This window comes from Balaenoptera acutorostrata, chromosome 20 (genome assembly GCF_949987535.1).
Source record: "Balaenoptera acutorostrata chromosome 20, mBalAcu1.1, whole genome shotgun sequence".
NCBI lineage: Eukaryota > Metazoa > Chordata > Mammalia > Artiodactyla > Balaenopteridae > Balaenoptera > Balaenoptera acutorostrata.
This window is the reverse complement of record NC_080083.1, coordinates 54,182,022-54,207,399: the sequence shown is the minus strand read 5'-3', so window position 1 is coordinate 54,207,399 and position 25,378 is coordinate 54,182,022. Positions and strand designations below refer to the sequence as shown.

The 25,378-nt window shown below is 48.1% G+C and overlaps 2 protein-coding genes across 5 annotated transcripts in view; both read right to left on the bottom strand.

Moving 5' to 3' along the window:
- The window catches only part of USP36 (ubiquitin specific peptidase 36), a 36,977-nt gene extending 23,853 nt beyond the window's left edge, over positions 1 to 13,124 (bottom strand). The window contains exons 1-4 of one of the 4 annotated variants that reach the window (XM_007185792.2): positions 12,931 to 13,124; positions 10,143 to 10,305; positions 7,567 to 7,828; positions 6,857 to 7,078 (exon numbers count right to left, since the gene is read on the bottom strand). In XM_007185792.2, coding sequence (XP_007185854.2) covers positions 6,857 to 7,078; positions 7,567 to 7,819 — 475 coding nt within the window. In that variant the 5' untranslated portion in view covers positions 7,820 to 7,828; positions 10,143 to 10,305; positions 12,931 to 13,124. Of the gene's footprint in view, positions 1 to 6,856; positions 7,079 to 7,566; positions 7,829 to 10,142; positions 10,306 to 11,911; positions 12,180 to 12,475; positions 12,905 to 12,930 lie in introns of those variants that run through there. The other 3 variants (XM_007185789.2, XM_007185790.3, XM_057535799.1) reach the window with 3 other exon arrangements.
- Positions 13,125 to 22,114: 8,990 nt separating this feature from the next.
- Positions 22,115 to 25,378, bottom strand: part of TIMP2 (TIMP metallopeptidase inhibitor 2) — a 50,571-nt gene continuing 47,307 nt past the window's right edge. The window contains exon 5 of the mRNA XM_057535801.1: positions 22,115 to 25,072. Within this exon, the coding sequence (XP_057391784.1) occupies positions 24,875 to 25,072 (198 nt within the window). The 3' untranslated portion in view covers positions 22,115 to 24,874. The remainder of the gene's footprint in view (positions 25,073 to 25,378) is intronic.

Genomic DNA, 25,378 nt, shown 5'->3' with positions numbered 1-25,378 from the left:
TTGTGCGCATGTCAGTTTCTCTAAGGCATATACCTACAAGATACATTTCTGGGTCCAAGGGCAAGCACATCTTTAGTTCTACAAGATATTGTAGTCGTGTATGTAGTACACGACCTTCCTAAACAGACCCAGCGCCTAACACAAAATTCACACCAATCCATTATTCTCCCCCTGAACACCTCCAATCACCCAGTTACTTAGACCTATCTCAAATTAAAAAAGGAAACAGCATGCAGCCTGTTTACCACATACACACAAAAAATCCTAGTATCTACAAACGAAAAGGGCCCATGTTGGTAAAGATGTTGAGAAACTGGAACCCCTGTACACTGTTCGTGGGAATGTCAAATGGTGCAGCCACTGTGGAAAAGAGTACGGTAGTTCCTCAAAAAATTAAAAATAGAATTCCCATATAATCCAGTAATTCCTCTTCCAGGTATTTACCCAAAAGAAGAGAAAGCAGAGTCTCAAAGAGATACTCGTACACCCACATTTATAGTATTATTCACAAGAACCAAAATGTAGAAGCAATCTGAGCGACCATTGACAGACGAATGGATAACGAATGTGGTCTATAAATAAAGTGGAATATTACTCAGCCTTAAAAAGAAAAGGAATTCTGACACCTGCTACAACAGAGAAACCTTGAGGACATTATGCTAAGTGAAGTAAGCCAGTCCTAAAAGGACAAACACTGTGTAATTCCACTTACATGAAGTACCTGGAGCAGTGAGAGTCACCGAGACAAAAAGTAGGATGGGGGCTTCGCTGGTGGCGCAGTGGTTGAGAATCTGCCTGCCAATGCAGGGGACACGGGTTCGAGCCCTGGTCTGGGAGGATCCCACATGCCGCGGAACAACTAGGCCCGTGAGCCACAACTACTGAGCCTGCGCGTCTGGAGCCCATGCTCCGCAACAAGAGTGGCCGCGATAGTGAGAGGCCCGCGCACTGCGATGAAGAGTGGCCCCCGCTTGCCGCAACTAGAGAAAGCCCTCGCACAGAAATGAAGACCCAACACAGCCAAAAAATAAATAAATAATTAATTAAAGGTGCTAATAATTAAATAATAATTTTAAAAAAGTAGGATGGAGGGTACCAAGGATGGGGGCTGGGGGGTGGTTTGTTTTTAATGGGGCCGGACTTCCAGTTTGAAAACGTTCTGGAGATGGATGGTGGTGATGGTTGCATGACAGTGTGAATGCACTTAATGCTACTGAACTGTACACTTAAAACGGTAAATTTTGTTATATGCACTTACCATAATGCAAAAAAGTTTTATTTTTTAAAAAATGCTAGTATTTATACAAAAAATTCTTCTTGGAGGGAAATCAAAAAACCATTCATGTGATTAATGCCTTTACATGAAGGAGAGGCTTTTATTTTTCATTTTAGAGTTTTCTCAACTCTAACTATATCCATTCATTACTTTTATTTTTTAAATGGCAATAATTGTGGAGAAGGCTCAAATTTAGGCAAAAAACCTAACGTTATTTAAGATAACAAACATAACAAATGTTAAGCTAACAAAAAGAGCTCCCATTTACAAAATCTAATTCATGTTAAGATACTCCTATGAAAGTCATGTGGAAATTAAGCCTCTAATCATTATCTAAAACACTGAGACTTTTAGACTAATAAATCATCACTCTTAAATAGGGCAACTGGGAACTCCCTGGTGGTCCAGTGGTTAGGACTCGGCACTTTCACCACCAAGGGTTCAATCCCTGGTCTGGGAACTAAGATCCCGCAAGCCGTGTGACTCGGCACAAAAAAAAAAAAAAAAAAAAAATAGGGCAAGTAACAATTTCACCCAGAAATACCTGAAACAGGATTTCCCAAATCCCTGGTAATATGCAAGTTTAATTTAAACAGCCTGTGGACACTTTCTTCAGGTAATTTAGGAAAATGTATCATAAAAGTTGTATCCATGACTTTGGGGACACTGCTACTTGAATTTGCGGAAGAATGTACGGAAGAATAGGATTTAATCCTCCTGGATATTTTACACAGTGTTTATTCTGTGGATAGATCCTGAAGTGGTCCAGGCACGCTGCAGGACTGGGGCTCTGTGTAAGCAGCCCCTTGTCATGTTCAAGCCATACTTCCCTGGACCCTTGAGAATCTTCAGTGAATTCGAGGAAGAAAGGACAGCCCAAGCCCACTTAGGGGTCACTTGGGGATCCAGTCAGGTTCCAGGAAAAAAATACTAAAACTTCTCTTAATACATTTTACTCTAAAAAAGCCAAGAAATTAAGGCTTACTGACATTTCACAGAGTGACATGGAGGGACACTGGCACCCTCCCCAGGTCTGCCTGCGTTGCTCACAAGAGGAGGGGCTGCTCCCAACTCAAGCCCTTGCCCCCACATACTACAGTTTACTTGTGCCAGGTTACACGGACTTACAGATGTTCCCTACTTTTAACTGTATTAACCTTTGCAAAGTTGCAAACAGCTCAAAGATTCCTGCAGAGAAACCAACAGCGGAAGCACAGGGAACAAGAAAACGGCAGAGCGACCTACAGGCTCAGGAGAGAGGCTCTCACCGCCAACGTCATGAGATAAAAACAAAGACAACCCAGTCAAACCTTAGTAAAGTCCACCCAAAACAACCTCAGCCATCACCAAGGTAACTACTGGAAACAGAGATTTAGAATCAACTTCATCTTAGAAGTGTGCACTGTGCCTTGATACAGTAGCTAGTGCTGCTGTGAACCATTACAAGACATTTAAAATACTACAGTCGTTCCCATAGCCTGGCCTTCTTTCATTCTTTTTTAATAATATAACTAATATCCCTGAACATGTCATGCAATCTCAAACTTTTATCATAACGATGTTCCTCCCACGCTCCCATGTCCCTGCCTCTGGTTCTGCCCTGATTTCTAATTATTTACCTACTTATAAAAATCACTTTAAGTTTTATCACATATATGTACACCTAAACAACAAATTGTCTGCTTTTCAATTTTATAAATAGGAATTCATGCTGCATGCAGTCTTCTGGGACTTTTTCTTCACTTGACACTATGCTATTGAGACTCATTCATGGAGCAAATCCATTCTTCTGCACTGCCGTATAATATTCTACCACGTGCCTATATAATTCAAGTACCCACTGTGTTGATGGGCACCTGCGTTGCTTACAGTTTTTTGCTGTAGGTTTCCTGGTGCAGATATCAGAGCTTTTCTGTAGAATTGTTAAGTGTAGATTATATGACAGAGAACACCAGATTGTTTTCCAAAGCAGTTATGCCAACTCAGACCAGGAGTTTACAAAGAATCTCATTGACCTCCATCCCGTGGCCTTCGGTACCGTTCGACTTCCGAATCCTCATCGACCACAAAGGTGTAAAGCGTCTCCCAGATTACGAGGTTACTAGCAATCTCCTCCTCTGCTCCATGACCATGAGTTTCCTCTCCTATAAAATGCCTGCTCCTAATGTTTATCTATTTCTTAATATGTTATTCTCTTTTCCTTGTTGATTTGTGGTTTTGTATATATTCTTGGTACCAATCCTTCATTGTTTATGCATCCCAGGTGTCATCTCCTTGTCTATAGCTCCCTGTTTGTCTTTTGTTTTTTCATGAACAAAAGTTCTTAATTTTAATGCAGCCGAATTCATCAATTTTTTTAATGGTTAGTGCTTTCTCCCAACCCAAGGTCAGAAAGATACTTGCTCACGTCTGTTATAAAAGCATTGTTTTTACTTTTGAGAAGTTTTTTAAAAAATAAATTTATTTATTTTAATTTTTGGCTGCGTTGGGTCTTCGTTGCTGTGCGCAGGCTTTCTCTAGTTGCGCTAAGTGGGGCCTACTCTTTGTGGCAGTGCGCGGGCTTCTCATTGCGGTGGCTTCTCTTGTTGCAGAGCACGGGCTCTAGGCATGTGAGCTTCAGTAGCTGTGGCACGTGGGCTCAGTAGTTCTGGCTCCCAGGCTCTAGAGCGCAGGCTCGGTAGTTGTGGCGCATGGGCTTAGTTGCTCCGCGGTATGTGGGACTTTCCCGGATCAGAGCTTGAACCCGTGTCCCCTGCATTGGCCGGAGGATTCTCAACCACTGTGCCACCAGGGAAGCCCTTTTGAGAAGTTTTAAATCCATTTTTTGGTGTGAGTATGCTGTGAAATGGGGATTCTATTTCATTTTTTCCGTATGTAAACCCTAATTATTTTTAAGTTCCATTTATTTAAAACAGGAGACACATGTATATGTGAAAAAATGGTGTGTAATGCCACATGTCCATGCATTCGTGGCTCTGTTTCTGGGCTGTCTCTCCATCGGTCAGTACTTCCCTCCCTGACTCAATTCTATGCCATTTTAACTTCTCTAACTTTACAAGAAGACTTTACAGTTGCTAGAGTATACCTCTTCTCATATTCTTTACAGGTGTCTTGGTGATTTTGGTCCTTTGCCTTTCTTTTCCACATAAATTTTAGAATCAGCTGGAGCTACAATAATCTCTATATTAATTTGGGAGAGAACCAACATTTTTTTTTTTTTTTTTTTTAAAGGAAGGATTTATTTATTTATTTATTTATTTATGGCTGTGTTGGGTCTTCGTTTCTGCACGAGGGCTTTCTCTAGTTGCGGCGAGCGGGGGCCACTCTTCATCGCGGTGCGCGGGCCTCTCACTGTCGCGGCCTCTCCTGTTGTGGAGCACGGGCTCCAGACGCGCAGGCTCAGTAGTTGTGGCTCACGGGCCCATTTGCTCCGCGGCATGTGGGATCTTCCCAGACCAGGGCTCGAACCCATGTCCGCTGCATTGGCAGGCAGATTCTCAACCACTGCGCCACCAGGGAAGCCCGAGAACCAACATTTTTATAATATTGAGGCTTCCCTCTGTGAAGGCAGCGATCTCCATGTGTGTAGGTTATCATATAATGCCCTTAAATTCCCAAGAAAGGTTTTCCACATATATCTTGGTAATCTGGGTCTCGACACTTATCATTTTTGTTGCTGTTATACAATTTTTTATAATAGCAAATTTTTTTAAATTAATTAATTAATTTATTTATTTTGGCTGTGTTGGGTCTTCGTTTCTGTGCGAGGGCTTTCTCTAGTTGCGGCAAGTGGGGGCCACTCTTCATCGCGGTGTGCGGGCCTCTCACTGTCGCGGCCTCTCTTGTTGCGGAGCATAGGCTCCAGACGCGCAGGCTCAGTAGTTGTGGCTCACAGGCCTAGTTGCTCCGCGGCAGGTGGGATCTTACCAGACTAGGGCTCGAACCTGTGTCCCCTGCATTGGCAGGCAGATTCTCAACCACTGCGCCACCAGGGAAGCCCAAATTTTTTTTTTTTTTAACAATTTCTTGTTTGGTGTAGACAAATTCAAGTAACTTTTTGTATATTGATGTTATATCTAGTCATAGTGCCAAATTTCTTTTTTATTCCCCCGAATTTCTGATTTGTCTATGGATTCCTTTGTTTTTCTACGCAGGAGTATCATTTTCAACCAACAAGTGTTACTCCCTCCTCTTGTCTCCTGTGTCACTGCTCTGGCCAGGACCAGCATATCAAACACAAGTACAGAGAGTGGCCACCCTTGCTTCTCTCCGTATTTTAAAAGGTGTGCTTCTACTATTTTCCTAATTGGAATGCTTTTTTGTAGTTTTTGCTAGATACCTTTTATCAATATTAGTAAAAAAATCCCTTCTGTTGCTACTTTGCTAAGAGTTTTCTTTATCATAATTTTTGGGGGCATCTATTTTCAGGTGACCTTTCTCTCTTAATCTGTTAATAAAGTGACGGCAACTAAGGTAGCAAGATTAGCAGTCACGGATGTAGAACTTACTGAGTGCCAAGTACTATCTAAGCACTCTACACAATTCATTTAAGCTTTACAAAAACGCTGTGAAGGAAATATTATTATTACTTTGCAGATGAGGAACAGGTCAGGTAATTCTCAAGGACTCAGTTGCCAGGTGGCAGAACCAGGATGTAAACCCAGCAGGCCAGCCTCCAGAGTGGTGCTTGTAACTGCTGTGCTATACTGGCTCCACAATTACATTTGGAGGTTTTCTGATATTAGAACATCCTTGTGTTACTAGGATGAACACAAGTTGCTCACAGTGTTTAAGACTACTGAATTTGCTAGTATTTTATCTAGAATTTTTACATGCATATTCATGAACAAGAGGGAACTGTAATTTTTCTTTCTCATATTGTGCTTTTTAATTTTGTTATCCAAGTTAAGAGAACCTCATTGAACGAGCTAGGGAGCTTTCTCTCTTTTTCTTTTCTCTGAAAGAGTTCAGGAAGCATTGAAATGATCTGTTTCTTAAAAGTTTCATAAAACTTACCCATAAATTGTCTCAGCCTGGTGTTTTCTTCATGGGAAAAATTTTAACCACTGACTTAATTTTGTTAATGGTTGAAAGGCTATTCAGACTTTCTGTTTTCTTCAGTTTGGGTAAGTTATATTTTCTTTCATCTTTATTTTACCCACATTCAATTTCCACTTTGGAGGATGTTTTATGATGTACATAAAACACTGCTACAAACAGGTGTATAAAACAACCGAATACACGTATTTCGGAGGTATCTTTTGAAAACCCTTTTCTCTCTTTAGGTAATTACTTTCAGACCAGTTTAGAGACCATTACTCTACCTGATTCTCTTTCACGGCCCATCCTGCAGCTGGCACAATTCAAATGTAGGATTTACCAGTTACTATAAAGCGTTACTATTTATCAGTTACTACTTCACTCCTGAATTGGACCCGGGCTGAACTGGCAGCACCGCTGAGCACACGGGTTTGTCCACTTAGGAGACCATCTGGCCCCGAGGACCCAGGGTCACCCCACTGCACGTGCACACTCGCCGCCATGCGTGTGCACAGCTCCCCCTCCCCAGCGCTCACTCACAGCCTCGCGTGTGCTCCTTGGAGAGCAGGTAGTTGGCCAGGGGCGGCGTGTAGGTCAAGCACTGCACGGTGGAGTTGAGGAAGCAGGTGTTGCCGAGGTTGTGCAGCCCCGCGCCCACACGGTAGACGCGCCCCCAGCGCAGCGACAGCCGCTCCATGGGGAAGAGCACCTTCTGGGGCGCGGGGACGCCGTCACCGCAGCTCTCGTACGCGTGCTCGCTGCCTGGAGGGGGAGGGATGGGAGAGAGGAGGCCATCTGACTCCGTGCCCAGGCAGACCACCGAGAGCAAGTGCCGTGGCACACTCAGTGGGCACGGGCTCAGAACACGGCATCCAGGGGCGACTGGGTTCCCGCTGCAGAAGCCCAGGAGAACACCTGTCACCCCACGGCTCTCCCTGACGGCGTCGGTCTAGCGCCCAAAGACCCCTCTGTGGATGAGAGGACGAGGTCCCGAGAACCAGCAGCTGGAAGAACCGGGCACTGGCACTGAGCCCACCCCCCTTCTCCATCCGGTGTCCAAGGCCTGCTCTTGAACCTCTAAGGACACAGATCTCTTTCTGACCAACCCCGAACCGTTTCTTCCGTAACTAAAATCTACTGACCCCACGCACGACATTCACAAGTGACCACACTCTGTTTCTGGTCCTACTCATCAGTCAACGTTTCGTCCCTCCACTTGGTCAGCACAGAGCGAGGCCCTCTCACAGTACCCTGTGTCCTGGCCTGTGGCTCATCCCCGCTCCTGTGGCAGCCGGCTCCCTCTGTCCTGGGGTTCAGCAGCACGTATTTGCTCTTCAGTGACTCCAGCTGGTAGGAGAAACTCTTGCTGGCCGGCTCAAACTCCAGCTTCTGCAGAAGGACCTTCCTGGCGGAGGAGGCCAGAAGCTTCCCCAGCTCCCCATCGTCAGCCGAATCCCTGCGGCCAGGCTTGAGGGCTTCCTTCAACTTGTCGACTATGGGCATGGTGCATCACTGCGGGGATAAGGAAGAACACGGAGCGGCGGGTAAGCAGGTCCCAGGAACAGAGCATCCCTTCCCTGACAACCCCCTCCTGGGCCTTATGGATGTGACCCACCATGAAAGTGGCTCTGGATCAGCTGCCAACCTTACAAAGGAAGAGTGACACGAGACGTAGTACTGACCACTTGGACACAGCGATGCCCACGCTTCTCCTCTCAAAAAGACAAAGTGCCTCCGCAAACAGCACTAAACGGACTGACACGGCCCGGAGGAGGCGAGACTACCTTCTCGGCATCTTCTCTTCAACAAGTACCATCAAGTGACTTTGGACGTCATACTTGGTGCAATTTCCCTCAAGAGGCGACCATGTGGTCCTAACGTCTGCTCAAAACCAGGAAAACACTAATTCTCACAAGACACTCTGGTTGCACACACAAATCCATGTAATAAAGGAATTCGCACGGAGAGTGAAGTGGGCACACTCGTCTGCTCAGACCCGTACTCTTCAAAACAAAGGCCACGAGCCTCATTGGGCCACTGAACAAAAGAAGTGAGGCTGGTCCAAACTGGGATGTGCTGTAAGTGTAGAACACACACTGGATTTCGAAGACTCAGTTTGCAAATGTAGAACATCTCAGTAATGTTAAGACTAGTTATATGCCGAAATGATCATATATATACATATATATTTTTGGCTGAGTTGGGTCTTTGTTGCTGCACGCAGGCTTTCTCTAGTTGCAGCAAGCACTCGCTTCTCTTGTTGCAGAGTACAGGCTCTAGGCGCACTGGCCTCAGTAGTTGCGGTGCATGGGCTCAGCAGTTGTGGCACACGGGCTCCAGAGCATAGGCTTAGTAGTTGTGGCTCTTGGCCTTAGTTGCTCCACAGCATGTGGGATCTTCCCGGACCAGGGCTCAAACCCGTATCCCCTGCATTGGCAGGCGGATTCTTAACCACGGCGCCACCAGGGAAGTCCCCAAAATGATCATATTTTACATATACTGGGTTAAATAAGTTATATTGTGACAATTCATTTCATCTGCTTCTTTTTATTTTTTAATGTGGCCACTGTAAAACTCAGTTATACTTGTGACTTGTGTTACTGGATAGTGCTTGTACAGATTATCTTTTTTTTTTTTTTTTTAAACATCTTTATTGGAGTATAATTGCTTTACAATGGTGTGTTAGTTTCTGCTTTATAACAAAGTGAACCAGTTCAGATTATCTTTTTAAAAGTGAGGGAGGGCTTCCCTGGTGGCGCAGTGGTTGAGAATCTGCCTGCCAGTGCAGGGGACACAGGTTCGATCCCTGGTCTGGGAAGATCCCACCTGCCGCGGAGCAACTAGGCCCGTGAGCCACAACTACTGAGCCTGCGCGTCTGGAGCCTGTGCTCCGCAACAATAGAGGTCGCAATAGTGAGAGGCCCGCGCACTGCAATGAAGAGTGGCCCCTGCTCGCCGCAAGCAGAGAAAGCCCTCGCACAGAAACGAAGACCCGACACAGTTAAAAATAAATAAATTTATAAAAAAAAAAAAAAAAGTGAGGGAGAAGAGAAAAGATAGTAATAGGACTAGAATGGTGTACACAAAACGCCTAAACTTAAGGGGGGGGGTGGGGGGCAGAGCAGGCAGGGGCCGTGGCGGCAACTCAGGCTCCGGAAGGCGGCAGGCCTGGGTTATTCCAGCGTGGATTAGCTATAGACTCCAGGGACAATCACTGTGACTGCGGGAGACCGTTCTTTGTAAAATAGGAAAAAAAACAGTGTCAAAGGTGCCTGTGAGCTTAATGGGGAGACACACACTGGGTGAGAGCTGACTGCTGGCTGCGGAACAGTCCCTAAAGCCGCAGTGTAGAAACTGTAACAAACCGGAAATCCCCATCACCTCTAACTGCACACACTACCTGTCAACTCAACCACCCCGGCCAAAGCTCAAGGACTATTTGAGTCACAGTTAGAAAAATAGTTCCTTACACAGCTTACTCCCATCAGAAAAATGATGACTTCCCCCGGGTATGTGGTCGCTGGCCTGAGCCAGGAGACCCAACTAGTCAGGTGGATCCAAAACTCTGCTCGAGTGAAAGGACCCCGTCCAGCACCTCTTGGTAAACCATCCAGATTTATGGTTATGGGGCACCTAATTCTGTATGTGGATCCAATTTCTTTTTCTATAAAAATTTCTGTAAAGAACAGAAATGTAAGACCATTATTTTAAAAAAAGCAAGCACAAGTTCTTTGACATGAAAAAAATAAAAGAAGCTTTCCTAAGGGGAATTATCTAAGAGCTCTCACCAACTGAACAATGGCTGCTGGACCACATGTGGGCTTACCTGGGGTGTCTGAACTTGGGCGTGCTATTCCTGCAGCATGGGGTCAGGTGCTTGGCCGGACTGGGCAGGTGTGGTGCTGGGCCCTCAAAATCACGTGCTCCCAGGCTTTGGCCTGTTCAATCACCAGAGCCACAAGCGTGTCGTCCAGAATGGGTGTCAGAGTCTGTGGGATGAACACAGCATCACATGAGGCCAGTTCTCTTCCCGCTGTCTCATCAGCCCCACTCCCTGGACGCGGAGCAGGAAGGTCAACCATCTACCGGGAACAGTCAGCACTAAGGCGGAAGGAATATGGATAGTGCGGGACTTAGAAAGAGTGAAAAGCTGAGCTAACTAACTACAAACAATTTCGATGGACATGATATGAAAACACTACCCTTTGTTCCATACCTTAACCTTCACGCCAGTGACAAGCCCAGTGAACAAAAATCTCCCCACACGCCGGTCAACTCCAGACTCCATCACATTTGCAAAGATTAAGAGATAACAGATAATCATCTCCAACTTTCAGATGACATGAGCCAGTAAGATTTCCCAAAAAAATGGCGCAATGAGAGTTGCCAAATTTTCACTCTTTTTTTTTAATTACCAACCACAATCACTGTGATTACAGACAATTAAGGTACTTAAAAACTTTTTACTGTGAAAACGTTCATTCGCAATGTAGAGAACATCACAGGGAACCGCCATGCTCCCCTCATTCAGCGTCAATAATTATTGTGTAGGACCAGTCGATTCCTCTCCTGAGCCCACATTACTTTACAGCAAGTTCCAGATATACCATGTCTGATGTCCATAAGTAAAAGCATATTAACAGCAAAAAAAAAAAAGAAAGAAAAACTAAAGATCATAATAAACATGATCTCAGAATGAAGTCAATCTGTAAAGATTTCTGTTTCATGAAAACTCCCTACAATGTCCCTCTTCCTGTCAAGATCACACGTTGCTAAGGACTCTTGTCATGGGCGGATATGGGTTTGGGAACCCCTTGAAGATAGAGGATAAACAGAACTTGGGAGACTGAACCCAGTTTAATTCGAGATAAATAACTTAAAGAACACCCACCCATCCCACATAGCCCACTCCTCAATGTGGAGTCAAGAGATTTTGAACAAATAGAATTTTTCAAGTTTCAACAGGAAGATCAAACCTCTACATCACCCATTCCACCCGAAACATTAAGCAACAACCTAAAAATGATTTATTTCTGAGGTGCAGCAACCCAGAGAAAAATGTCCCTGTAATCATCACAAGCCCTCTGATGTACACACTTGCTTCAAAACTCAGGAAGGATGCTCTCTCCAGTGCACGTTCCTCACGGGCCAGGACCAGCTCACGCTTATCTGTGCACGTTTCTACCTCTACTCAAATAAAGCTTCTTTAAATCAATCACCATTCAAGAACATTTTCTCTCCTTCCTCCCTTTAAATGCATTTTTCCAGCATAAAATGCACTGGAGACTCACAGGGTCAACCACGTGCTGGCGGGGAGGAGCCCCAGACAGCACAGGGCTGGGGCCTCCCTGGGGCGCTTTTAGAGGGGGCTCTTCTGCAGAGCAAACATCGCTCCCCAGCCAGAAAAGAGCAAACTGAGCGCCCCTCTCCTTGGAGGCCTGATTCTCCGCATCCCTTACAGACAGTGGACTGTGTCAGAGCCAGGATGTTTTCCTCTCTCATCCGTCTCTGTTTTAGGACGCTGCTCTAGCTCCTAGAACCCCAGGGGAGACCCAATACTACCCGCCCAAAGAAATAGGTATTTAAAAAACTCACATCTTGGGCTTCCCTGGTGGCGCAGTGGTTGAGGGTCTGCCTGCTAATGCAGGGGACGCGGGTTCGAGCCCTGGTCTGGGAGGATCCCACATGCCGCGGAGCGGCTGGGCCCGTGAGCCACAGCTGCTGAGCCTGCGCGTCTGGAGCCTGTGCCCCGCAACGGGAGGGGCCGCGATAGTGAAAGGCCCGCGCACCGCGATGAAGAGCGGTCCCCGCACCGCGATGAAGAGTGGCCCCCACTTGCCGCAACTAGAGAAAGCCCTCGCACGAACCGAGGACCCAGCACAGCCAAAAATAAATAAATAAATAAAATAAAATTTAAAAAAAAAAATAAAAAAAAATAAAAATAAAAAAAAAATAAAAAACTCACATCTTGTACCCATCCCCTCACCAGGACCATGACCACGACCAAGACCATAAGGAATGTTACCCTCTCCAGGGGTGAGCTTTCCCACATCTCTTACTAAAAGAGAACAAACAAGATATCAACTCTGCTGCCAAACTGAACGCCCTCCCCTTTATTTGTAATTAAGCCATTCCAAAGAAAGTCTGAATTCTGCATACATGATGCTTCTGTGCGTAACACCGCCATAGGCTGCTGCCTCCTCCCCTGCCTGGGCTCCTGGACGGGGCAGCTCTTCCCTGCACCGCGGGTCGCTCCCGGTGCGTGGAGAAGAGCAGAGAGCAGACCCGAGGCAGCCCGGACGGAGGACACATTTCCAGGGCCTCCCCGTGCACCCCCGAGCCCTCGGGGACGACGCAGCCCTAGTACCTCCCCGTGGACCCCGGAGACCCCCGTGGACGCGCAGCCCGGGGCCTCCCCGTGGACCCCGGAGCCCCTTGCGGACGGTGCAGCCCTGGTGCCTCTCCGTGGACCCCCAAGTCCCTCGCAAACAAACACCCGTGTCTCCCCGGAGCGTCCGCCGGTGCGCCCCGCGTCGGGAGTCACATTCCCACGCCCCGCCGGGCGGAAGCTCTCCACCCGGCCCTCGCGCCGCCCCAACCCGGCCCCAGCCTACCCGGCCCTTAGCTAGCTCGGCTGCTGGCCCGGCTGCAGGCCCGCAGCGCTGGCGTCTGCTCGGCACGGGCCCCGCACAAGCACCATCCGGGCCTCCGCCGCCTCACACACGTGTCACAGCGACGCTTAAAGGAGCCGCGGTCCGCAGCCCTCAAGGCGGCACACCGAAAGGCCCCGGCAACTTTAAGAGGCGGTGCTAGCTTCCGCCCTATTGCCTGGACCCGCCCACAGCCACTTTACGCGCCCGATACGTCACCTCCCCATCCCGCGGCCCCACCAGCCTACGCGATGACGCAAGCACGCAGAGCCTGAGACGCCCCGCCCCCTTGGCCGGCGCCCCACAAGTTCCCGCAGAGCACGTGAGGTGCCTGCTTCCGGGTCTGGCGAGCCGGCGCACCTAGGGCGGCGTCCGGACGCGCGTCTTTCTCACCTGCAGTAGGGGCGGTGGCGCGGGAGGCTTGATCGCACCCTCTAGGGCATTTAGTGACCAAGACACAGGCCCGGCGAGAAGAGGGCAGCGGGCCCAGTGAAGCCCGGAGGGCGGAGCAAAGTGCTCTTGGGATTAAGGGGTCGGGAGCGATGGTATTTGACCTTTGCAGTGTCCCGGGCCCTGTGCAATTCCTTGACCCCACTTCTTTCCTCCAAAAGCGTCATCCCGTGATGACTACGTTAAAGTTTTGGTTGAATGTTTGCAAACGCGCTTTGCTTTTGCAATATTTTTTAAAATGCCTTTCACCTAATCCGCTTGGTTGCGTCCGCCCCGTTCCGCAGGGCAGGTGGAGAGAGTGCAGTCCCAGGCTTGACCTCCAGATACTCTCAAATAAGCAAAGGAATATTGTTACTCCACAGAAAACAACTTTTCCTAAAAGGGAACACTTGGAGTACACAACACAATCTGCTGTGTCCTTGGCAGACAAGTGTGAAGGGCAGGCTGGACGATCCTGGGTGAAGCAACTAGAAACCTGGAGCTAGTCGTTATGTTCCTTCCCTGCACAGTCCTTCAAGCAGGGACTGGCAATGGAGAGAATGGGTGTAATTGGAACAAAATTCACCTGTAGTTATCACTTGGGGAGTGCTGGTTTTTGAAAAAGCAAACAAGTATAAACAGACCCGAAGGAGCCTGAGGTTGAGCTCTGCCCTGCCTGTGAGAATCCTCAACTACAGATATTCAGATTGGGATTTGTCCCGGAATCCACTCTGAGCCCTAAAGCAATGATTCAGACAAAGACCTTCTCACTCTTCCAGGTCTGATACAATGTATAAATGAGTGATTAAAAGTGTGGGAGCAGGTGGGAGGCGGAGGGCTGGCAACTAGCCCAGGAATGAGGCGACCTCAGTTTTATCCCAGCTCTGCCCTAGTTAGCAAGTTGCTTTGGACACTTCTTTTGGGCCTCCATGTGATCATCTGTGAAATAAAGATGATCTCCAGCAGATCTTTGATTCTAATAACAATACTGATGACATTTGTTCCTGTTGCTGAGTTCATATTATGTGCCAGATACCAAGCTGGCCACTTGCCCACACTATCTGATTTAATCCTCATGGCAACCCTACAAAAAGATAGTTTCCATTTTACAGATGATAAAACTGAGTGTGCAAGATCCCAGCAAGCAAGTGGTGGTTTAAACCCAGGTTTCTCAGGCTCCAAGTTCACATCTTTAGCTCAGGCCCTCAGAGGTAACACTGAAATTTTTCTTAGATGACAAAGCTATTGCCTGAAAAGGCCCGCATGCTGCTTGAGAATGTGATCTGAGACCTGGATGTCGAGAGGAGCCTTTGGCCACCCACACTCCCATCCTACTCCCCTTTCAAATTCCCTCCTAGAAGGCTTCCAAGTGGAATCTCCTAGAGGTGTGTTCACATGGCCCATAGGGAAGTCTTTTCTAAAATGCTTCATCTTGGGCTTCCCTGGTGGCACAGCGGTTAAGAATCCCCCTGCCAATGCAGGGGACATGGGTTCGAGCCCTGGTCCAGGAAGATCCCACATGCTGCAGAGCAACTAAGCCCGGGAGCTACAACTACTGAGCCTGCCCTCTAGGGCCGCAAGCCACAGCTACTGAACCCATGCACCACAACTACTGAAGCCTGCGTGCCTAGAGCCCGTGCTCCACAACAAGAGAAGCGACCGCAATGAGAAGCCCGTTGACACAACTAGAGAAAGCCCGCGTGCAGCAACGAAGACCCAACGCAGCCAAAAATAAATAAAATAAATAAAATTTTAAAACATGCTCCAGCTCAAATGTCACCAGAGAAATGCAAATTAATACCACAATGAGTTTAACATTCCACACTCATGGAACTGCTAGAAGCTAAAAGACTACACATTGGAAACAATGTGGAAGCAAATAGATTGTAAAACTGCAGGGAATGTAAATGATGCAACCATTTGGGAAAATAATTTGAATGTTTCTTTTATGTAACATACTTACCCTATGAGCACATCCATTGCTGTCACCACTGCAACTAACTACTGCCTGTAGGCTGGTAAATTCCAAATGTGCCAACACAGACCTCTCTCCTCCTCATCTTTGGAAAGGTGGGTCCAGTGCCTCCTGGACACCCCCTCCCCAGAAGGGGGTGTCCTTTCGAGGTGTCCCACAAGCACCTCGCAATTCACCATGCCCAGAAACGCGCCCCCCCACCTCCCTGCCCCACACCAAGCTGCCTCTCCTTTCTGCCCTGTTGCCTACTTGGGCTGCTGTGCTGGAGCTCAGACCAAATCCTTGCCCTTTTCAGCTGGTTTCCCAGTGGGTCCGGCCACTTGGGGGCACTGCTGAGACTGGTGGGCAGAGGAAAGGAGAAGCAGGCCTTTTCTTCCCCTCCCTCTCTGCTTTGAGTGGAGTTTCCAGCAGCGGCTTCAACTCCATCCAGAGAGACACACTGTGGTTGCAGCCTCCCACCTGGCCTCTCCCTGGGCTCTGGTAGGGCAGCCTACGAGAGCTGCCCCTTCTTCTGCCCCTCCACCCTCGAGGTGCTGACAGCTTCCTGCTGTTCCCTTCCTGGCTTCCCAGGGAGTTTCTTCCATCAGGCTGTCACCAATCCCTACCTTAATCCCTGCTGTTTTAAAGGCTGTGCAGAGTGGTTTTGGAGTTCCTGGTTGGACCTGGACTGATGCACACAGTAACCCCAACAATCACCTGCCCGGCCGCATCCTGGACCCCCCTCTCTCCCTCAGCCCGTGTAAATTCTCAACAAATTTTGCTAATTTTACTTTCCAAATATTCCTCAAGCCATTCCCTCCCCTCAGTCCCATTGCCCAAGTAAAGCCGCTCTCCGCTCTCTCCTGCGTTACTGGCATAGAGCCAAGTCCGTTGGTCAAACTGCCAAACAGAATAATATATTTAAAAGGCCTACCTGAACCCATTTCACTCCTGTCTGAAACCCTTTCCTGTCCACCCCGCCCCCTGCCTCCTGCTGATGGGAAAGCCAAGCTCCTTCGCATGGTCTCTAATAGCCTCCCAGGGGCTGGCTTTTGCCTGCCTTTCCCCCTCCTCCCCAGCCATTCCCTGCCCTACATCCTTCAGCAGAGCTAAATCTAAGTGCCCCTCAGGCCCCAATCAGGCTGTCTCTACTCCAGGCTCAGGTTGGTCTTTGGCCTAAAATTCCCTTTCCCACTTGTCCTTCAACCACCTCCTCTGGTGCCACCTCCTCCAAGAGGTCTTCCTGGATTCCCTCCATCCCTGCCATTAGGTTGGTGTTGCCTTGGGCTGGCGGCACATTCCACTTATACATTCAATTGGAATGTTCTTTGGACTTCTCCTCCCTCCCCCACCATGTCTCATTTCATTGGTGTGTCCCTGGGCCAGCACGGTGTGCTGGAGGTGCACTGTGGATAAATGTGAAATCCAACTAAATGGCAAATAAAATGCTAGAGATGAGACAATTGAATAATCTCTAAATCCTGAAAGAGGAAACTGGAGAAACACTGAAGATGAAAGAATAAAGTATTCTCAATTAAAAAAAAAATAAAGCTGTAACCAAAATGAATCAAATTAGAACTTACCTTAAAAAAGGTGCATTAACAAAAAAAAAAAAAAAAAAAAAAAAAAAAAAAAAAAAAAGGTGCATTAACAAAGTAACAGTATTGTTGCCCAGAAGACACCTGGGGGCTCCTTACTTTGGAGGTCGAGGTAAAAGGGACTAGACCCCTCCCCTGGTTTCACAGCCTGTAGATGACCAAAGATTTAAGCTAATTTCTGTAAAGACATATGTCACATTTCTAACTGTAAAGTAATCATTGTTCTTCTGACTTTTACGTCAGTCATTGTGAGTTTTGGTTCCTATGAGCCACTCCTGCTGGGCCTACACAACCCTGACAATTTCCAGTTTCTAGAAACTGCCAAATTAGATCCAAACCCGGGTCTGGTTGAACTCACCAAGGAAAAGCCATGTGGCAGGGCTCCCAGAGTTTTGTTTTAGGCCTTCTTTCCCCTGCATGCAGATGGGCTGCAATGGAATTGGGCCTGTGTTTGGCGGTTTGGCCAAAAAGTAGCCAATGGACCTTAAAAACCTGTGCTGGCCTTAAATCCCTGTGTTGGCTGTGGCCACTCGCCTGCCTCTTCCTTCCCCTCCCAGACAAAGCTTCCTCGCTAAGAAAACTCACCCAGCGTAAATGCCACAGGTGTGTATTTTCCCTGTGTATTTGAGGGCAGCTTTCCCCACCTGCTAATACTGAAATCCTGCTTGAATCCTTACGGAAGCCGTGAGATCCCCCATCCCCACGGCTCTCATGACACCTCTCTGCACACCCGCCTGCCTCCCCCAAACTCCCCCACAAGGCCTCTCACTTGAGCCATGTCTGGGACTGCCTGGGAAGCAGGTGGGTGGAGGCAGAGGGGCCATGGCCAGAAGCTGCCTGTTGAATGGTGTTGAATGGTTGACCGGCAACTCAATCTGTCTAGTACCTGGGAGTGGAGGTGGTAGATGTCACCCCCAAGCCAGAGAGGCTAAGAATCTATGGTGCCTCCTTCCCTCCTCTTTCTGGCTGAAAACCAAGGAATCCGAGGCTCCAGAAGGTGGTGAGGGACATTGAGGGACAGAAGGCAGGTCCTGAATCAGCCATGGAGGGCGCCCACCAAACATCCCCATTGGTCTTGGCAAGAAATAAACTCCTTTGTGTTAGTCCCTGGGATACTGGGCTCATTTGCTACGGTATCCAGAGCTGCCTTAGCTGGTACACCTTCGCTCTCAGATCACAGGAAGGTAGGATAAGGCTTTCGGGCCCCAGGGTTGAGGGCGTACTGCATCTGAGGATGAGCCCTAGCAACTGGGAATACGGCAGAGGGGGTTTGATATACCTCGTGTGGTTGGAAGGTGTCCCATAATGACAGGGTGACACTGCATAGCAGCTTGCCCAGGACAGTGCTGCTTTACACCTCTTGCTCCTACTAATTGTTAACAGCACCCGCTTTCTCTCTCAGAAGTGTCCTGGTTTGGAAGAGAAAGCACATAGGGATGAATTTCCCAGATAATTGAATTTTATTCTTTTTTTAAGTTTAGAAATTACAACTTGGAACAAGGTATCGTGGTGTGATCAAGTGCCTTCACTGAGACTAGGATTTTGCTGTTATCATTGTTTCAAAATTCAGAAAAAGGGAGAGAAATTTGCCTTTGTCCTGGGGGGGGGGAAAAACACATAAAAACAAACCACTACAAGGCTCTTCCTGCAAGTGGAAGGAAAGGGTCCCCACCTGCTGCTGGGTGGGCGTCAATGTGCAGAGGATAATCTGCTTCCACCTGAGCCATGTCCTTGTTGGAGTCTCCGTCCATGGTCCTTAGAGAGGCTGGGGAAGTAGGGCAGGTGCATGTCCTACTGAAGAGCCGGGCCCAGGATTCCGACTCTGCCTGGGTTCAAATCCCAGCTCTAGTGCTGAACGGCTGGGTGACCGGTAACTCAAGCTTCCTAGGCCTCGGTTTCCCTGTCTATCCAATGGGAAGGTGAGAGGACCACCCCTCAGAGTTGGCAGGTGTTAAATGAGGTCATGTACGTGAAACCTTTAGCACAAGTCCTGGCGTGGGATAAATGTTAGCTAAGACTGGAATTATTAGGTTTATCAGAATGATTTCCTAAGCAGTTGCCCCTGGGAGTTTAGGAGTGGAGTCTCCTGAACGGGAGACAGATCATGGAAGAAGACGGGAAGGACTTATATGCGAAAAAGAGTTATCATGGCAGGCCCGAGACCTCTCTCCCCCCGGAAGGCCTGCTTCCGAGGTCTGGGAGCGTGGATTTCTCATAAGAGGGGCTCCCGTGCCCCAACTGTTTGTGGATGTTGAAACCTGCTTCTGCTCTGGGAGTCTGGGGTTTTGCTACACGCTGGGCAGAGGGCGCCAACCTGACCAGCACCCAATACAAACGCTGGGGGCTAAGTCTCTGGGGAGCCTCCCTGGTTGGAATCTTGTTCCTGCTGCCCACCCCCCCAGCCCCACCACCCAACTTCACTTCAAAGGACAAAGCAAGGACATGTTGATTGGCCTAAAAATAAAAACGAAACTTTCAGCTTTCTTTCTAGGTCATGTATGCAGCATTACCCCTGCATCCCATCCTGGATCCTGTCCTCAGATCCTCCGTAATACTCGCCCTTTCTCTGATTTTGACCCCCACGTGACACTCCACCATTCTGCAGACTCCGACTTGGATTTGGTCCACGCTACTGTTTCATTTAATTAGAAAGAAACATTCCTCCAAGTTGTTACAGAATGAAAACATGCAGAATTATCTCCTGTTTCTGAATGTCTTTTTTTTCTTTTCCCCACAATTTGTTTCTTGGAGGAAAAAAGCTGCTATTAGAGCTAAATGATTCCCCAAATCAAAGCACTGCCTTTCACCGCGAGATGATTCAAGGCAACTGCCTGTGACAGGGTGAGCTGTGGGTCGGCTTGAAGCTTGAACCCAAGGCCAGAGATAGACCGGTCCGTGAACTTGAAAGTCTTAATGTAAAACCATGGCAACAGCACGTCGCTGTTAGGATAAAGCTGACCCTACTGAAATATTGCAGCTCCAGCATCTTGGTTTGATTTTAAGTTAGATCAGATAAACAGATCCAGGAATAATTAGGAGGGAAAAGATAGTGCCCCTCACACGTCTGAAGGATTTTCACCAGCCCTGATGGTTCTTCCACTGCCACCCTGACCCCCAGCCCCCCGATCGTGGTCTCGCGAACTGGATCCTGCAGAGGCTGCTGCTGTGTTTCCACTTTGAACCTACATGTGTCTGTTGGGGGTTCCGACCAGAGAGCAGGTTGTCCTCAGTTGCCCACATTGCTCTTCTTTCACAGAATGAGCAAGGCTGAGGGGGAAACAGTGGTGTCTGGTAGAATCCCTAACAATCTGGTTACCCCATATGTGGGTCTTCAGACTGATTTAAAACTGCCTGCAAAGATCAAGAAAACTGGGAAAATTGTTGAAACCGGATCATGAGTGCATGGATTTCGTTTTATCATTCTCTGTGTTTCTATGTTTGAAAATTTCCACAAGAAGTGTTTTTAAAAAGTCACATTTGACCTAAATACATAAAATGAATGAAACGTTTGTGTTAAGACCCCAAATGTGGTCTGCAGGTTGGGACGGGCACCAATGCCAAGTAAGGTCATTTGTATGACACAGAAAGTGTTTGTATTATTCAATATTATTCTAATATGCCTCTGAACCATTTCCCCCATAGATCTCATCATATGGAAAAAACAATCCAGATATTTCTGCAGTGGATGGCATTTAATGCTTTGTCTCACTAACTCTTTACTGCCTCATGAGGCAGCCATGAGTTTGTTCTTGCTGATTAGGGATCTGCTACAGAAAATGGCAAACATGAATCTTCCAGCTTGTCCCTGGAATAACAAATTCTACAAGTGGGCCAGAGGGTGGTCACGTGTTCGAACATACCATGAACGGACTTTCATATGGTGACTCACAGTGATATGAGACTCGGTTAAAGTTTAAATGATGATGGGGGGACTTCCCTGGCGGCGCAGTGGTTAAGAATCTGCCTGCCAATGCAGGGGACACGGGTTCGATCCCTGGTCCAGGAAGATTCCACATGCTGCAGAGCAACTAAGCCCATGCGCCACAACTACTGAGCCTGCGTGCCACAACTACTGAAGCCCGTGTGCCTAGAGCCCATGCTCCGCAACACGAGAAGCCACCGCAATGAGAAGCCCGCGCACAGCAATGAAGAGTAGCCCCCACTCGCAGCAACTAGAGAAAGCCCATGTGCAGCAACGAAGACCCAACGCAGCCATAAATAAATAAATAAATAAATAAATAAATAAATTAATTAATTAGTTTAAAAAAAGAATGATGATGGGACCATTTTTCCCAGCTTGAGGGGGAGAGAAGGGAGGCAGGGCAGGGGGGCAGGGGAGGGGACTTGAGGGAGCGACTGCAATGTATGGACCTTATTTGGATCCTGATTCAAAACAACAAACTATAAAAAAGCATTTACGAGACCATCAGAGATGTCTGAACACTGACTAGATCTTCCATGACATTCATGGATTCTAATTATGTTTTCAAGGTGTGATAAAAGTATTTCGGAAATGTTTTTAAAATAGTTTTTGTTTTGGGACTTCCCTGGTGGTCCAGTGGCTAAGACTCCATGCTCCCAATGCAGGGGGCCCGGGTTCAATCCCTGGTCAGGGAACTAGATCCCACACGCCACAACTAAAGATCCCATGTGCCGCAACTAAGACCCGGCGCAGCCAAATCAAAAAATAAATATTAAAAAGATAGTTCTTGTTTTTTTAGAGATATGTACTGAAACATTTACAGATAAAACTGTTTGGCATCTGGAATCTTCCCTTCCTGATAATCTCAGGCAGGGTGGTTGGGGGAGTGGGTGCAGGCAGAGGAGAAAGACGGTGGGTTCATTGTGGAAGATGCAAGATGGTTGCAGGGCTCTGCTTTCATGTGTGAGTGTGTGTGTGTGTGTGTGTGTGTGTGTGTGTGTGTGTGAAGTGCTCCATAACAGAAAGGGAGAAGTATGTGCTGAATGAAGGGGTCCCGTCCTGCCTCTTGGCCAGTTTAAGAAACCATATTCACTGTCGTCTGCCCCACTCTCTGCCACATCCCACATAGGCCTCTAAGCACCCAAGCCTGCTTCTCAGGGGATAAACCAAGCCGCACCCTCCCCTGTTCCTAACCTAGAAAGCGGCAGCTCGGAACGTCGGACAAGACCACACAGAGAGCCAGCGTTCTCGTTGATAATACTGTTTACTGTCCACGGACCGAGCGGTCACTCGAGAATGACACAAGGCATCGGAGACATGCGCTGTCTGCTTGTCGACTTTCAACAACTCTCACGTGTTCCCAGCATAGGAAGGTCTCAGACTTCATATTCCAGCAAAATCACATTGCCCCAAAAGTAAAAAAAAAACAAAACAAACAAACGAAAAAATCCAAACAAAAACGAACAAGATCAACAAAGCTTTAAATTACGGCGGCAAGTCCGATATTTCTTAATACTTATCAAGCAAAGATTTGGAAATAACTACAATGTAAACTTTATTTTAAATATTTTGAGTTGCTTGCAGAAGACAAGAATAGAGGGAGGAAAGAGCAGTGCTTAGAACATAACATATAAATTAAACAATGCTGAATGGAGAGCCTTCTTAAACTATATATATATGGCAATTATTTACTGTTGAGGGTATTTGAGTGGCTTCTCTCGGCCACCACCAGGTACTTCATCTTGACTTTTTTTTTTCTGCTCAGCATGGCTACAAGACTGATGTGCGTAGACTGAATATAAAGGCCATCTTTTAGAACCAACCTACTCAAAGATTCTTTGCTTTGTAATAATTGGAACTGGAGAACAAAAATGGGAGACGGAAAATCAACGATACTCAAGGAACTGAAGAAAAGGTCTGAAGGAATCACCATCATAGGCTAGCTACCGCGCCATTTCCACTCTGGGTCCAATGCTCCCACGATGCAGAAACCTTTGAAAAAAAAAGGTGCGAGTCTAACCCCTACCAAGGGTAATAAAAAACACAGCACAGGAATGATTACAACTGATGTCAGAAACAAACCAACACATTAAAAAAAATCAGCAGAAACAGGAGTAAATGTTACATATGATAACACCGTACAGGAAGCAGACGGGGGTGGGGTGTTATACTGATTGGAGGGTCTGGTGTTCTCGTATATACTGAAATCACAAGGACTGGTCCATTATGACATCTTACAAACTTTCTATCACTGTACAGCATGAAGACGCCCTTGGAGCGGGCCGGATTCCTGGAGAGTCCCCTAGTCTGCCCTAGAAAGGGAGTCATCAAAATCTGTGCTGACCAGGTCCCAGGTAGGCATGGGGGCTGCATGCCACTGGTGGGGGGGGGGTCAGGAGTCTTACAGGTGCTTTGGGGTCACCGCAGAATAGAGCAGGCTTAGAGGATGACTTTGGAAGAATTCTGCAGAAGGACCACTCCCAGGCTGACAGACTTCAGTTTCACTGTGTGTGTTTGCATAGTGTGCATGATAAACTCAGAACAGTTTATCTTTAGAACACAAGTGGGAAGAAAAAGGAGATTATCTTTACTGTTACTGAGAAATTTCTGCCTCTGCTAACTCCCATTTTACTGGCATCAGGAAATCACCTTTAGGGAACAGATAGGTTCCCTAGTTCCCTATGAACTTTCTTAACTGAGAGATCTTCGTAATACAAGAAATATAACAGAGGTGGGTACACCTGTAATTTGGGTTCACATATTCTCTAAAAATTCATCTTTAGAAGAATGTCTCTTAAAGCTGGCCACAGAGTCCTGGAGGCCCAGAAAGCAATGAGAATTTTACTGACGCCACCTCCCTCCAAAATCCGTCCTTCCCTGGGGAAGACTTCATTCTACGCTTCGTTAACTTCACTCTCGGGAACCCCCGCGTGGCACAGTGACGGTCAGTGTTTGAGGGAGGTCATACTCTAAACCTCTGGCACCTGCTTGGGGGCCTCTGAGGCATGTTGGGGGACAGAGCGGGACCCAGCTTTTGATGTCCTCAGGATGTGCAGACGGCACAGCCAGCTCATGCCACCAGCCACACACAACCCCTCGCCAAGCAAATTCGTGCCTCTCCACCTGGATGCCAGAGGCCAGAAAGAGAAGCAGGGAGTGAGGGGCCTCAGCAGCTCAAGAAGGAACTACAAGGGCAGCCAAGCCCCGCGCCCGCAAATGTCTGCCCCAGGGCAGAACGTGGCAGGTTCCGCCAAGGGCTGGGGTGTGTGTTGGGGGCCAGGGATGGGAATCAAAGGACTTGGCTGGAGCTGAAGCTCGTTGTCCCAGCATCGCTACGGGGCCTGGGAGGGAGGCTCCCGATGGAATTCTGCAGATTAATACGATTAACTGGGGCTCCGTCAAGAGCAAGCCACCGATCCAGGGCTGCTCCCAGACACACAAAAGTCACAGGTACTGGGAGTCCGTGGTGGGCATGGGGGAGTCTGCGGGGGTACAGGGCACTTACAAGGGGCAGGGGCTGCCACCCTAGGGCCAGAGGTGGAAGCTGCAGGAACTGAGGGACATGCCCCTCTCAAGAGGAAAGGGACCTGGTAGGCCTGCTACACAGTCTGGCAACGACCCTCAAAAGTTTCTGCAAAATGCACACTTCCAGGCTCTGCCCTGACCAGGCTGGGGGACCCTTAAGTGCTGCCTGCTCGGCGTTTGTGACAGTGCCAAGGCTGGGCCTGGGAGGGAAGCCCGAGCATCCTGCCCCTGCCCGCGCTCAAGGATGGGAGACCAAGTTGCGCAGTGTCCAGGCTGGCGGGTGGGGTATGGGACCCACCTCTGCCTCCAGACCCACAACGATGTTGAAAAGGAAAACGGGGGTGGGGAGGAGAATCACACTAATTTAGACCCACTTGGATGACTGTTTTATTCATGCTGTTTCCAGGAAGGGATGTCGGAGCTGGACCAGTCTGAACTCTTGGAGGCTTTCAATTGGCCACAGGGGTGCTGGTGGCCTGCTTACGGGTCCTCGATGTCCAGAAACTCCTGCTTGGGGGGTGCCGCTCCACGGTACCATGCACAGGAGCCGTCGCTTCTCTTGATGCAGGCGAAGAACTTGGCCTGGTGCCCGTTGATGTTCTTCTCCGTGACCCAGTCCATCCAGAGGCACTCGTCCGGAGAGGAGATGTAGCACGGGATCATGGGGCAGCGCGTGATCTAGGAAGGGGGACGCAGAGGTGGATTCAGTCAAGGACCAAGGCCACTCATGGGGGCATCTCCAGAACCTGGCAATGCACCTGGCGAAGGTGCTCAAGGGCAGTTTGCAGAATGAATGACCAAGCGAGTGCACCAGGAAGGGAGGTAGCTGGGACTGGAGTCCAACCTGCTCCATCAGTAGCCTTTCCTGAGCCCCATACTCTCCAAATGGTAGTAGGCAGCCTGCCCAGGGTGAGACAGTACACTGTCTCTGCACCCCCAGCTACTGTAAACGTGCCTCCATTTTGGGCCATCTGGTCTACCTTC